The sequence below is a fragment of the Misgurnus anguillicaudatus genome, chromosome 18, assembly GCF_027580225.2.
Source record: "Misgurnus anguillicaudatus chromosome 18, ASM2758022v2, whole genome shotgun sequence".
Taxonomy (NCBI): Eukaryota; Metazoa; Chordata; class Actinopteri; order Cypriniformes; family Cobitidae; genus Misgurnus; species Misgurnus anguillicaudatus.
In genome coordinates this window covers 13,346,131-13,361,526 of record NC_073354.2, presented here as the reverse complement: position 1 = coordinate 13,361,526, position 15,396 = coordinate 13,346,131, and the positions used below count along the sequence as shown (strand labels likewise).

Here is a 15,396-nt window from a genome sequence, read left to right as displayed (position 1 = left end):
ACTGTAATGTCATCTGCTGATTGATACTGAACAATACTGATGTTGTTATTTAAAAAAAAAAAAAACTGGCAAAGGTATCATATAAAAACCATTACAATGCAACATTTTCACTTTGAAGACAATTTCATAGGTTAAGTAACTAACCTAGCTTATAAATAAATGAATGTATGAAAAAAGATCTCGTCTCACCTGAGTTTCTTTTTGGTGCGCAGATACGTGTGGAAGAGAAACTGGACGGCCAGCTGCAGGCTGGTTCTCGCCATGGCCTGATATGATGGATGCTTTAACTTGGTCTGTGACGAAGGAAAAAACATTAAAGCACTAAATGTATACAAGGACATGTGCTTATCAAAAAGTGATTGAATGAATGAATTAAACAGAACTTACAGCATTGACAGAGGCCAGAGACAGCGTGAAACTGAAGTAATCGCTGTTGTACACATCTCTGTTCTTCATGAACTTTAGATTTTCATCTCTCACCATCTGAAGATAAAAAAAAATCAAGTTGTCTGTCAAACATGTCTAAATATTTCTGAAACACTTCACAACCGTAAAAGATATTACACAACACAGAGGATAAATCTCTATTTCTAACAGTATTCAGTTAAGTTGTTGATGTTTTAGTGGAAACATATAAATGGCTTTCATTTTAAAAAGCTTTATTTGTTATTAATTACGCCCAATTAGGTCTTTTTTAGTTGTCTGAATGTTTTTTTATCAGAGAATGATACAAAGTCAGCCTTAAAGGGGACATATGATGAAAATCTGACTTTCTCCCTGTTTACTGTAAGTGATGTAACTGGGTCATCAGTGCTTCTATCAACCGAGAAAATGTGAAAAAGAACTAACCAGCAACTTAGTTTTGGTTATTCTTTGCAAGCATGTGAAAAAATAGGTCATTAAAATTTGGCTCCCCTTGTGATGTCAGAAGGGGATCATCTTATCATAATACCGCCCCATAATCTGCACGATCCAACCACGGCACTGCCATTTAGTGCAGAGATCAGCTCTCATTTGCATTTAAAAGGACAAACCCAAAATGGCACATTTTTGCTCACAATTACAACGAGTCAATTTTAAAGGAGCAGTGTGTAATTTTTAGAAGGATCACTTGACAGAAATGCTAAATGATATACAAAACTATATTATCAGTGGTGTATAAAGACCTTTTATAATGAACCATTATGTGTTTATTATCTTAGAATGAGACATTTTTATCTACATATACAGAGGGTCCCCTTACATGGAAGTCTCCATTTTATGCCGCCATGTTTCTATAGAAGCCCTTAATGGACAAACTTTTTTTACTAAGTTGTCTCCGATGACATGATTGTTCGGTGGCAGCAACCGTAGCTTCTCTATGCAATTAAAAAACGAGGGGTAAGCAGTGGACTGAGCCATTGGTTGCAATTCACCAGCACTTCACCACTAGATGCAGCTAAAATTTACACACTGCACCTTTAAGTTGTTTAGGAATGTTTCCAATTAAATACAAATTATAGGAATAGTTCACTCAAAAGCTAAAATTAGCCCAAATGTGACCCTGGACCACAAACCAAATCAAAATTATCGTTTTTAATAAATAAGTGAATTAAAAAGCTTTTAATTGATGTATGGTTTATTAGAATAGGGCAATATTTGGCCGAGATACAGCTATTTGAAAATCTGGAACCAGAGGGTGCAAAAAATAAAATTGAGAAAATTGGCTTGAAATTGTCCAAATGAAATCTGCATCCACTCAGAAAAATAAAAGTTTTGATATTTTTACGGCAAGACATATACTTAATATCCTCATAGAACATAATCTTTCATAATATCCTTATAATTTTTTGGCATAAAAGAAAAAGCTATAATTTTAACCATTTCAATGTATTTTTGGCTACTGCTACAAATATATGAAGAGTTTGGTTCCAAAACGCAATAAATCCATTTTGACAAATTTCGGTAAAAACGTGTTTTCTATACCAAGAAAGTGACAAGATGAAAACCACTATTTTCTGTTACAAACTTTCACATAGCATCTTTAGGTTATAAAAACATAAAAAATTCAAATCCATAACTTTATTTTCAAAGATTTATTATAAAAACAAATTATTTTTTCCACAAAATGCAATAAATCCATGACAGTTTTTTATTTCAAAATGCTATAAATCTATTAAATAAATGTATAAATGTGCATTTACCATTTTATATTTATTTAGTTGACTAGTGGTATACACTGATTAAAAATAAACATTAATGGCATTAACCAAAACACTTACTTTGTTATATTAAGAACACATTGCTGCGGTTATACTTGACGTCGTCGCTTAACATTTTCACAGTCAACGATCAGCTGTAAACTGTTTTGGTCCTGCTCAATTTTTGTTGACTTTGAGTACAATAATGTAAAGTTTTCATAAGATCCTCTGGGGTCAATGTGTTAGCATGAGAAGCTTGATGTTGTCGGGAGAACAAGCAACCGAGTGCCTCTCGCGTAAATTATTAGATGTTGATGGCTTACGTTTCTTTCCCGTCACAGAAAACCATCACAGGTTTAGCGATGCAATTAAATTATTATTTTGTTTTGTTTGTTGATCACGAAGTACAAAGTTGATGAGGAAAACTAGGACTCCGTGTACTCAGCGCGCCGCCATTGTGTGTTTACATTGCGTGACTGGTGGGCTGTAATATCAGGAATGGATTTATTGTGTTCTGCAAAAAAGGAGGAGTGGCGTTTGTCGCATTTTGGGAAAAAAGGGAGAAAAGATGACAGAATATCACGACGGGTATTGGATTTTGCGTAAAATTAAGAATTTACTTTTAACTACTGACCTGATATAATACTGATTTTGGCAGTAACTCATTTTTTTCAAAAATGGCGTTTATCGCGTTTTGGAACCAAACTCTTCATATATACTACTTAAGACTTAAGGTTTTGTGGTCCAGGGTCACATATTTTACTTACCATCAAGTCATTCTAGGTCTACATGATTTCTCAGTTAAATTAAATAATATCCTGGCCCTTTTCAACTTATATTAGCATTGGATATTGCCATTTTTGAAACTCTTAGCATCCATTAAAAACTAAATCTGTATGGTTAATGTCTTCTGAGGTGAAATGATGGGTTTTTGTCAGGAAACACATTATTTCAAACTTTATAAGACTTCTGACCCAACATGGCGAAAACAAATCGTGTGGGGTGAACTAATTATTTAAGTCCTTTGGAGTGCATTTGTGGCAATTTAATTTACCACAAAAAATTATTTCAACATCTCTGTCAGGTAAAGACAAAATTGTGTGTCTTTAACAAAAAACACAGTTGCTGTTTTAAAAGCATCAACCATTTCATGCGTTGACATGCGAATAGTGGGATTTCATCCAGTCATGACGACAAAGTTGAAGAAGGATACGAGAAAGGGAAATGACTGTAACCGTTTAAATGGAGCAACGTCAAAACACTGCAATCACACAGGTAACGTAAGGTAGGACATTTTTCTAACTAAAGAAATAGGAAATGTATATTAATTATTAACAGGGTTACTGAATATTCATGCGAGTGCTTTATTATCAATTCAAAGCTTTTAAACCCTCTGGAGCACTGGCCCAGGTTACCGAAAGCACTATAAAACTCTACCTGATAGATCCTGGCCGGCATCTTCTCCACAAACAGCCCTTTCTTTTCTCCTTTCTTGACCAAGCGTGTGAGCAGGGTGAGACGGTCGTTGTTGGCTCTGGGTGGCCGTGGGGAAGACTGGGGTGAGATCTCTGGAGAGGAAGGTGCTGACCTGAGGCGAAACATTCAGGACCTTTACAAGCCTGTGGGTACTGTGTGACTGAATTGCCTATGCAGCACAAGGTGAGTAACTCACAGCGAGAGATCTTCTGCTTCCTGTCTCATGATGCTGACTCGGCTCTTTTTGGGCAACACCGGGGAGTTCTGGTCACTGATCCGCTGGTAGAACAGCATGTATGCGTTCCAATAGCGTCGCCGCACGTCTGGGTAGGGGTTAGCTGTAGCATGCAAACACATTGGAGCGTCAAAATATTAATCCTTATGGAAGATGAGGTCCACCTCAAGTTAAACTCAAGTTCATGTGGAATATGTGGGGTGAACATGTTTTTGTTTATATAGATGTAAACCAGTGTTAATGTAAGGGGTATATAGAGGGATCGACTCACATTGGTCATACACTTTCGGCCTGTACTCTCCTCCGAAACATTCATACTCCAGAGTCTCGTCGTTCATGTCGAACTCCTCAACCACGTTGTCATTAAACTTGTACCACCGTCCTCGTGCGCTACCCCTAAAAGACGAGAGGAAGATTATAGATGGACATTGCACGGCTAACAGTGGTCGATCCGACATTCCTGCATTCTTTGAAAGAATCCTCTTGAGTTTAAAGAGGCATCGTGCTGCCAAGCATCTGGGAAAGTTTAAAGTTCTTATAAAACACTTTGGCCAAAAACAGAAGCAAAAGCCCCCCAGAGAACCATAAATACACATGTATTCACACACAACTAACATGAAGCCCATGTTTTAAATAATAAAGTCTATGTTCTGTAAATAGACTCTATATTATAGAAATAGACTGTGTAGAACTCTATGACTAAATTCTTTAAACACAAGCCACCTGGGATGTTAGATGTACATGACTTATACAACGTTATAATTTATGGCAAAATTAGTTGCACTTGCTAAATGGTTAAAATCACTAACCCTAAGTGTTAAACTAAAAACACAAGTCTTCCTGATTGTAGTATGGACAAGAACATCATCATATTATAAAAAAAACTCTCAGAAGACCTCAGCAAATACATAGCAACACTGTACAGACTACCAAAATAACCAGCTAAGAATAAAAACATAGCAACACCCTAGCAACTAGCCAAAACCCCTGCAAAGTATAAAAACATAGCAACGCCTTAGCAACTAGCCAAAACCCCTGCAAAAGATAAAAACATAGCAACGCCTTAGCAACTAGCCAAAACCCCTGCAAAGGATAAAATATAGCAACGCCTTAGCAACTAGCCGAAACCCCTGCAAAGAATAAAAACATAGCAACGCCTTAGCAACTAGCCGAAACCCCTGCAAAAGATACAAACATAGCAACGCCTTAGCAACTAGCCAAAACCCCTGCAAAGGATAAAAACATAGCAACACTGTACAGACTACCAAAAGTACCAGCTGCTAAGAATAAAAACATAGCAACGCCTTAGCAACTAGCCGAAACCCCTGCAAAGGATAAGAACATAGCAACGCCTTAGCAACTAGCTGAAACCCCTGCAAAAGATAAAAATATAGCAACGCCTTAGCAACTAGCCAAAACCCCTGCAAAGAATAAAAACACAGCAACACCTTAGCAACTAGCCGAAACCCCTGCAAAAGATAAAAACATAGCAACGCCTTAGCAACTAGCCAAAACCTCTGCAAAGGATAAAACATAGCAACACCCTAGCAGCTACCCAAAACCCCTGCAAAGGAAAGCAACACCCTAGCAACTTGCCAAAACCCCTGCAAAGAATAAAAACATAGCAACGCCTTAGCAACTAGCCGAAACCCCTGCAAAAGATAAAAACATAGCAACGCCTTAGCAACTAGCCAAAACCCCTGCAAAGGATAAAATATAGCAACGCCTTAGCAACTAGCCAAAACCCCTGCAAAGAATAAAAACATAGCAATGCCTTAGCAACTAGCCGAAACCCCTGCAAAAGATAAAAACATAGCAACGCCTTAGCAACTAGCCAAAACCCCTGCAAAGGATAAAACATAGCAACGCCTTAGCAACTAGCCAAAACCCCTGCAAAGGATAAAATATAGCAACGCCTTAGCAACTAGCCGAAACCCCTGCAAAGAATAAAAACATAGCAACGCCTTAGCAACTAGCCGAAACCCCTGCAAAAGATAAAAACATAGCAACGCCTTAGCAACTAGCCAAAACCCCTGCAAAGGATAAAAACATAGCAACACTGTACAGACTACCAAAAGTACCAGCTGCTAAGAATAAAAACATAGCAACGCCTTAGCAACTAGCCGAAACCCCTGCAAAGGATAAGAACATAGCAACGCCTTAGCAACTAGCTGAAACCCCTGCAAAAGATAAAAATATAGCAACGCCTTAGCAACTAGCCAAAACCCCTGCAAAGAATAAAAACATAGCAACGCCTTAGCAACTAGCCGAAACCCCTGCAAAAGATAAAAACATAGCAACGCCTTAGCAACTAGCCAAAACCTCTGCAAAGGATAAAACATAGCAACACCCTAGCAGCTACCCAAAACCCCTGCAAAGGAAAGCAACACCCTAGCAACTTGCCAAAACCCCTGCAAAGAATAAAAACATAGCAACGCCTTAGCAACTAGCCGAAACCCCTGCAAAAGATAAAAACATAGCATAGCAACGCCTTAGCAACTAGCCAAAACCCCTGCAAAGGATAAAATATAGCAACGCCTTAGCAACTAGCCAAAACCCCTGCAAAGAATAAAAACATAGCAATGCCTTAGCAACTAGCCGAAACCCCTGCAAAAGATAAAAACATAGCAACGCCTTAGCAATTAGCCAAAACCCCTGCAAAGGATAAAACATAGCAACGCCTTAGCAACTAGCCAAAACGCCTGCAAAGGATAAAATATAGCAACGCCTTAGCAACTAGCCAAAACCCCTGCAAAGAATAAAAACATAGCAACGCCTTAGCAACTAGCCGAAACCTCTGCAAAGGATAAAACATAGCAACACCCTAGCAGCTACCCAAAACCCCTGCAAAGGAAAGCAACACCCTAGCAACTTGCCAAAACCCCTGCAAAGGAGAAAAACATAGCAACGCCCTAGCAACTAGGGGTGTAACGGTACGCAAAAATCACGGTTCGGTGCGAACCCCGGTTTTGGAGCCACGGTTCGGTTCATTTTCGGTACAGTAAGGGAGAAATGCAAACATTAAACTGCAGGTTGTTTATTACTTTAAACTTTTTTTTACAATTTGTTTACACTTTTTTAAACACTTCATTAAAATATAACAGATAAAATATATATAAAATGAAAAAATAATAAATAAAATACTACGGCAAAGTTATTTTTTACATTATTTTATAACAGAAGGTAACTCTTATCTTAACCTTCTCTTAAACTTTTTCTACTAAAACCTTGAACTAACAAATTCAATTCCTGAATACATTTATGAACTATAAGCCTACATTTTTGCCACTAAAAATTTTCTGTTTTGATTTATTTTGGATTGTTTAACTCACAGAATTGAATTGGCTATGTACCATCTCTGTATAAAAATAATATTACTGCTCTATGTGTAACTGCAGAGCAAGCAACATGATGATATACTTATTATACACTCATTTTGAGATTAGTGAGCTGCATACATAGCCATCTTTGATCTTTTGCACGTTTCTCCTAATCTTTGCTTGTGTCATCAATGTAAGCTGTGACTTTACTTACGAACCCCTCCGCAGCTGAGTGACAGCTAAGTAACCCCGGGTTACAGCTCTTCTCTGTCCCGACCAGCTGATCGCATTGTGACAATGATATGATTGACGTGATATGCAGATGAAAAATCTGATCACGCATTCCTTATTCTTGCTGTCACAGAAAGCGCGTCTCATGAATGCGTAGCAACGAAAGACGTGCATCCTCTCACGCACTTTTAAAAGAACAAAGCAGCGCGTTGACACGCGTTTAACATGCGCTTTTAGATACGACACGTAAACGTTTACATCAATAATCAAACGGATATACAACTAAGTAAATAAAAATCTTTCTGCGGGCCGAATTATGTTATATGTTTGACAGAAGACTTGCGCTGAACGCGGAGACTTCCGCCACTTAATATGTTCGTGCGGAAACGCACGTATTATGTTCCGCACAGGCGCACACAAAATGCATTCGGCCTTTCGGTGCACGTGCGCACCGTGCCGAAAGCCCTGAACCGAAACGGTCCGGTTCGAATACACGTACCGTTACACCCCTACTAGCAACTAGCCAAAACCCCTGCAAAAAATAAAAACATAGAAACGCCCTAGCAACTAGCCAAAACCCCTGCAAAAAATAAAACATAGCAGGGCCCTAACAACTAGCCAAAACCCCTGCAAAGGAGAAAAACATAGCAACGCCTTAGCAATTAGCCAAAACTCCTGCAAAGGACAAAACATAGCAACACCCTAGCAGCTACCCAAAATCCCAGCAAGGACAAAAACATAGCAACGCCTTAGCAACTAGCCAAAACCCCTGCAAAGGATAAAAACATAGCAACACTTTAGCAACTACCCAAAACCACAGTACAAAACATAGCAACGCCCTTGTAACTAGCCAAAACCCCTGCAAAGAATAAAACAAAGCAGTGCCCTAGCAACTAGCCAAAACCCCTGCAAAGAATAAAAACATAGCAACGCCCTAGCAACTAGCCAAAACCCCTGCAAAAATAAAAACATAGCAACGCCCTAGCAACTAGCCAAAACCCCTGCAAAAATAAAATCATAGCAACGCCCTAGCAACTAGCCAAAACCCCTGTAAAGAATAAAAACATGGCAACGCCCTAGCAACTAGCCAAAACCTCTGCAAACAAGAAAAATATAGCAACTAGCCAAAACCGCTGTAAAGGAAAAAACATAGCAACGCCCTAGCAACTAGCCAAAACCCCTGCAAAAATAAAAACATAGCAATGCCCTAGCAACTAGCCAAAACCCCTGTAAAGGACAAAACATAGCAACGCCCTAGCAACTAGCCAAAACCCCTGTAAAGAATAAAAACATAGCAACGCCCTAGCAACTAGCCAAAACTAGGGATCGACCGATATGGATTTTTCAGTGCCGATGCCGATACCAATTTTTGTTTCATCAGCCTTAGCCGATGACCGATACAGGCTGCCGATTTTCTTGAGCCGATATTTGGAGCCGATACTGGTTTTGCTCACTCAATTTACATCATAAAAATTATGTAAAAAATGGCATGTTGTTAAAAAGAGATGTTATTAGTTTGCACAGTTCTTACATTTATTGTAGTCTAGGACTAGTCTAATCCCTGTCCAGGAAACCGCCCCATAGAGATGAAAAAAACCCCACTTTGTTCAGCTATGATCAGCTGTTAAGCCGAGCTTTCAATGTTGTCGTGAAAAGGTTGGTTGTTTTTAGTCACATGACCTGCAATCGCTTGCGGGTTCCAGCACTCTGTCTGTAAATTATGCCGGAAAAATCGGCAAACACGGCAGCCATGTATCGGCCGATGCCGATACACATAAAACTCGCAAATATCGGCCCGATATATCGGCCGGCCGATATATCGGTCTATCACTAGCCAAAACCCCTGCAAACAACAAAAATATAGCAACTAGCCAAAACCCCTGTAAAGGATAAAACATAGCAACGCCCTAGCAACTAGCCAAAACCCCTGTAAAGAATAAAAACATAGCAATGCCCTAGCAACTAGCCAAAACCCCTGCAAACAAGAAAAATATAGCAACTAGCCAAAACCGCTGTAAAGGAAAAAACATAGCAACGCCCTAGCAACTAGCCAAAACCCCAGCACCAGGTAAATTATTTTCAGAAAGTAAAAAGCACTAGCACCCGAATGCAATTTGACACATAATCTTACCGGCGGTCTTTGATGAACGAGTAATAGTGTCCCGCGTGGGCCTGTCCACTGTGCACCACCACTCCCACCAGCTCATAGTTCTCAGAGATGGTGACCTTCTTCCGAGGTGATCCGCCGGACTCGCCCCCCCTGCTGTTTTCTCCGTGATCCACGCTCGAGTCCTGACGGGCCATTCCTGACACAGTATACGGCTCCATGTTCAGCACCCAGGGGAACTTTAACCAAACAAAGGGAACACAAATTATTCAGTGGATGCATACCAATCAATCCAAAAAGCTGATTATTGAAACTACAAGGCAAATAATTTAAGTTAATAAATAAAGGTGGCAATCTTACTCTAATCTGTTCATCGTATTTGATGGATCGGCCGCTTTCCCAGTCAAAGCCGAAGCGCATAAGGTGGATGACCAGCACACTGGGCAGAGACTTTATACAGGTCCGCTTCACAGTGGTCCTCTGTTGAACAGATACACGTGTCAACTATCTCATCTCCATAGTACAGATATCTTTACAGAAGACAACAAACTCAACTGTACCTTCTCTTTACACTTCTCGCAGTAGTAAGCATTGCTTCCGTCCAGAACCTCTCCTCTGACAAACTGATCCAGAGAGATCTCCAGACTCTGGCAGGACGTCACTCCCAAGTTCAAAGCCATGAAGGTCTCCTCACGCTCATACCTGCAAACCGCAAACCAAACGGGAACGTCAGAGAAGAACGTCAGAAGATCAAAGGTTCCTCCAGGATCTTTATGCTTACCTGTGGGGGCAGTCTTTGCATATCTTCTGATCAGAGAAAATACCCTGGAATGTGTTTTTGAAGATCTGCTCTCTGCCGATTTTCTAAAGGTATACATAATGAACATTGTATACTTCACAGTGTTTAAACATGGATGCTGTTGAACATGAAGGGGTGATGTGAGCTGTACCTTCAGATGTTCATCAAGCTGATCCACCAGACTGGTGAAGAACTCATAAGCGTCCTGCTGTTCTCGAACGTACAGTTCTTTATTCCACATCTTAAAGATCTGCGCCAAGACACATCAACCCCAAGATAAGTTTAACAAAGTAAAAAATTTTAAAATCTGATGACTAGATAGAGAGCATTTTAGTGCATTCAGAAGCCCAAACCTCATAGACAGACCAGAAAGGTGAATCTCACCTTCCAGAAGTTCTCAGGTACGTAGTACTGCAGTTTGCTCTCCATCAAGTGGCCAAACATAGACTGCACCTGGCAGAACACACTTTCCTCTGGGTTTTCTGTGTCGTCTTCAATTGACAAGACAGCCTTGAATAATATACACATACAAAAACGTATTACTAAAAACACACCAAACATGTTATCTTGTCAATGTTCTTGAAGCGTATGGTGCCACCTAGTGGATAGACATGAGTGTGATGAAGATAACTGTGCACCTCAGGGAGTCCAGGCTGCATGTACAGCTGCTGAAAGACTGCGTTCATGTAGCAGGTCGCACCTCCGTTCTTCAAGCCCACAAAACCAGACACAGATCGACTGTCTACAGGAGGAAGATAATCAAACACACAGACGCACAGTTATAAACACAATAAACAATATTACATAATCATACGGGGTGATGAGGGAACTCACATCAAACTCTTTGGTGAGGGAGGGGTCAGACTGATGGTGCATGGACAGCAGTTCTTTAGTGATGAGCTGCAAATTGGTGAGAGAGCTGTCGGCCAACATGACCAACACCTCGTACGCCGCCAGACGACTGCTGACTGTACTGCACCTGACACACAGACAGACATACAGAGAGTGAGTCAGGTACTCCAACATACTTGTTTTACTTTAACACATGCTGTTCCTTCTTTGTATAATTTAAATAAAAGCTTTTTATCTGCACTTTTTAGCAATTAAATAGATTTTTAGCTTATTTTAATCTATGAATGTTGTTATACACTGTTTAGCTTGTATTTAGCAGTAAACAAATTGTTTTGGCAAAATGAAACTACAAATATGCCATCACAACTAAACAAGGAAATTTAAGTTTAATAAAGTTAAAATAGACAGGCATAGAAAGACAGAGACATAGATGGACAGAAAGACAAACAGAAAAAGACATACAGATGATAGATGAATAGAAAAGCACACAGAGAGATGGATAGTAACGCAGACAGAAAGGTGGATAGAGAGAAAGACAAAGATGGACACAGAGAAATGGACAAAAACAGAGATGATAGAGAGTAATAGAGAAACAGTCAGAAAGATGAACATAGAGCGATGATTGAGACCAGCACAGCGATGGAAAGAGAAAAAGGCAGGAAGATGGTTGGGGAGATAGAAAAGAAATATTGATATACAGTAGTGTAGACGGATGGACCAAGAGAATGACAGAGAAACGACAAAAAGATGGACAAAGAAACGACAAAAAGAGACAAATAACGAGATGGACAGAGAGACAGATAATGTGATGGACAGAGAGACACCCAGACAGAAGAGTAGAAAAACAGACAAAAGGGTAGAGAGACAGACAGACAGAGAGATATGGACAGAGAAATGGAAAGAGACAGACAGATAAAAAAGAGCGACACAGACAGATGGACAGAGAGACAGACAAAGAGATGGACAGAGAGACAGACAGAAGGGAAGAGAGACACAGACAGGTGGACAGAGAGACCAATAAAGAGATGGACAGAGAGACAGACAGGGAGATAAACAGGAGGAAAGATACAAAGAGAGATGGACAGAGACAGACAGATAGATAGAGAGAGAGAGAGAGAGAGAGAGAGAGAGAGAGAGAGAGAGATGAACAGGTGGAAAGAGACAGAGAGAGAGAGAGATGGACAGAGAAACAGATAAAGAGATGGACAAGGGGGAAAAGAGAGAGGTGGGAAGACAATGTGTTTAACTGTGTGTGTGTTTATTCTAACTTTGGGTGAAAGTCGTGTATAGATGCTGTAGTGCTAGATGAGCTGTCACTGTTCAGGATGATTCGAGATGCTCTAAACAGGAAGTCATCCAACAGCTGCTGGATCAGAGAAGGTCCTGCAAAACATAAAGGAAATCATTATCAAAAGTTTTACTTCACATCTTCATGTGTACATTATTCTCTCAAATTATCTGAAAATAAATCGCCGTGTCTGACCGAACTGCTCTTTTTCATTGCCGCACAGCGACAGCAGGGTTTTGATGAGGTGCAAGTGTCCGGCCAGCAGGATGTTGTCTGCTTCGCTGGTCTCCAGCTCACTGGTCCAAGTGGGCTCGAAATTATCAAGCCAACTGATCTCATCTTCCAGCATGACTGCCGGACTGATCTGAAGCTGCTCCATCTCTGACGCTGAACACACAAGTCAATCAAATCTAAAATTATTCCTAAATACATTAAGTTACTTTAGAGTACTCGGAGTGGCATGTCCCAAACGTTACATAAATGTATTAAACTTTCAAGGTTATGTTTGAGAAGTAATGCGTAACACTCACTGGTCAGGTCATCCAGGAGTTGGCACCTCAGATCGAAATACTCTGTGCACTGTGAAAGCAACCTAAAAAAAAAAAAATTATTGCATTGCATTAGAAATAATATTTTTTATAGGGCTGTCAAATACGAGGCCCATAAGGGGACATGGAGCAAAAATTAAATAAAGTCCAGTTTTGCGTGCTCACGTAAAACTATCGCGTGCTCACGTGAAACTACCGCATTTAGTTTCGTGCGCATGTGAAACTTTCCCTTAAACTTAAAAAAATTCTGCACATGAAGGTTTTATTTGAGCACATGAAACTAAACTTTAGATTTTTTTACTACAATATCACCTTAGGGGCTCGGTAGTCAAAAGATTAATCGCATACATTTTTTTTGTGTGCATAACTTATGTGTGTTTACTGCAATTATTTTTATATATAAATACACACAGTTACCGTATTTTCTGGACTATACAGGGAGTGCAGAATTACCAGGCAAGTTGTATTTGAGGATTACTTTTGTTATTGTACAACTACAGTGCTCTTGGTCAATTCAAAATGTTAACAAACCCTCAAACCTGAACATTTAAGTAGTAAAAGTGAAATTTTGGCTTTATTAAGAGAATATTTCTATGTACATCATTATTATGCAACTATTAGTGTGCAGAATTATTAGGCAACTAAATGAAAAACAAAGATTTTACCATCTCACTTGTTTTTTTTTCAACTGTTAAAGTGAGAATAATAAACAAACTCTACATTTACAAAAAAAAAAATAATAATAAAACAATAAAAAATAAAAAAATATATAGACTCAGTGACCAATATAGCCACCCTTCTTTTCGATAACAGTCACAAGCCTTCCATTCACGGATTCAGTCAGTTTCTTGATCTGGTCTGAACCAACATTTTGTGCAGACGCAACCACAGCCTCCCAGACACTGTTCAGAGAGGTGTACGGTTTACCTTCACTGTAAATGTCCTGCTTAAGAAGGGATCAAAAGATCTCAATAGGGTTTAAGTCAGGTGAAGAAGGGGCCATGGCATTAGTTTTTCATCTCTAAGGCCTTTACTGGCCAGCCATGCAGTGGAGTACTTGTGATGTATGTGATGGAGCGTTGTCTTACAAAATAATCAGTCTTCTTGAAAGATGCAAACTTTTTCCTGTACCACTGCTTGAAGAAAGTGTCTTCTACATTACAGGCAGGCAGGCACAGACAGGTATTATTAAACATAAGCTTGTTGGACCTTTTTGGGTTGAAAATGGAAATAAAAAACAACTCTCAGACCTACTGCCAATTTTTAGAAGACACTTTCTTCAAGCAGTGGTACAGGAAAAAATCTGCATCTTTCAATAAGACTTTTTTATGCAAGAGAACGCTCCATCACATACATCAAAGTACTCAACTGAGTGGCTGGCCAGTAAAGGTCTTAAAGGTGAAAAACTAATGACATGAGTCACCTGACTTAAACCCTATTGAGACCTTTTGATCCCTTCTTAAGCAGGACATTTACAGTGAAGGTAAACCGTACACCTCTCTGAACAGTGTCTGGGAGGCTGTGGTTGCGTCTGCACGGGGTGTTGGTTCAGACCATATCAAGAAACCGACCGAATCCGCGAACGGAAGGCCCGTGACTGCCATCGAAAAGAAGGGCGGCCACATTGGTCACCGAGTCTATATATTTTTTTATTTTTTATTGTTTTATTAATTTTTTTTGTAGATGTGGAGTGTGTTTGTTATTCTCACTTTAACAGGTGAAAAAAAACAAGTGAGATGGTAAAATCTTTGTTTTTCATTTAGTTGCCTTATTATTCTGCACACTTATAGTTGCCTAATAATGATGTACATAGAAATATTCTCTTAAGAAAGCCAAAATTTCACTTTTACTACTTAAATGTTCAGGTTTGAGAGTTTGTTAACATTTTGAATTGACCAAGAGCACTGTAGTTGTACAATAACAAAAGTAATCCTCAAAAATACAACTTGCCTAATAATTCTGCACTCCCTGTAAGTCACACTTTTTTTCATAGTTTGGCTGGTCCTGCGACTTATAGTCAGGTGCAACTTATATGTCAAAATTAATTCATACGGACTAACATGAACCAAAAGAAAACATTACTGTCTACAGCTATGAGAGGGCGCTATATGTTGCTCCTGTAGCCGACCCATGAAAAAAACTGTTAACTGAAACATTAACTTAAAGACAACAGAGAAAGACTTAAACAAAATGCCCCCCAAAAGAATAATCATTTTCTAAATAAATGCAGCTTATAATCCAGAGCGACTTAATATTTTTTTTTTCCTCTTCATGACACATTTTTTGACTGATGCGACCTATTACTCTGGAGCGACTTATAGTCCCAAAAATACGGTAGATTTTGATATTTTATTTGATAT

At 39.3% G+C, this 15,396-nt stretch overlaps 1 protein-coding gene across 2 annotated transcripts in view; it reads right to left on the bottom strand.

The window, feature by feature from the left end:
- The window catches only part of usp24 (ubiquitin specific peptidase 24), an 80,131-nt gene that overhangs the window by 11,293 nt on the left and 53,442 nt on the right, over positions 1 to 15,396 (bottom strand). For both annotated transcript variants that reach the window (XM_073855882.1, XM_073855883.1), the window contains 16 exons: positions 13,019 to 13,080; positions 12,684 to 12,875; positions 12,469 to 12,583; positions 11,190 to 11,327; positions 10,987 to 11,113; positions 10,733 to 10,858; positions 10,500 to 10,598; positions 10,331 to 10,413; positions 10,110 to 10,251; positions 9,910 to 10,029; positions 9,574 to 9,788; positions 4,163 to 4,287; positions 3,853 to 3,994; positions 3,618 to 3,768; positions 388 to 483; positions 190 to 293 (listed from right to left, as the gene is read on the bottom strand). In XM_073855882.1, coding sequence (XP_073711983.1) covers positions 190 to 293; positions 388 to 483; positions 3,618 to 3,768; positions 3,853 to 3,994; positions 4,163 to 4,287; positions 9,574 to 9,788; positions 9,910 to 10,029; positions 10,110 to 10,251; positions 10,331 to 10,413; positions 10,500 to 10,598; positions 10,733 to 10,858; positions 10,987 to 11,113; positions 11,190 to 11,327; positions 12,469 to 12,583; positions 12,684 to 12,875; positions 13,019 to 13,080 — 2,037 coding nt within the window. The remainder of the gene's footprint in view (positions 1 to 189; positions 294 to 387; positions 484 to 3,617; positions 3,769 to 3,852; positions 3,995 to 4,162; positions 4,288 to 9,573; positions 9,789 to 9,909; positions 10,030 to 10,109; positions 10,252 to 10,330; positions 10,414 to 10,499; positions 10,599 to 10,732; positions 10,859 to 10,986; positions 11,114 to 11,189; positions 11,328 to 12,468; positions 12,584 to 12,683; positions 12,876 to 13,018; positions 13,081 to 15,396) is intronic.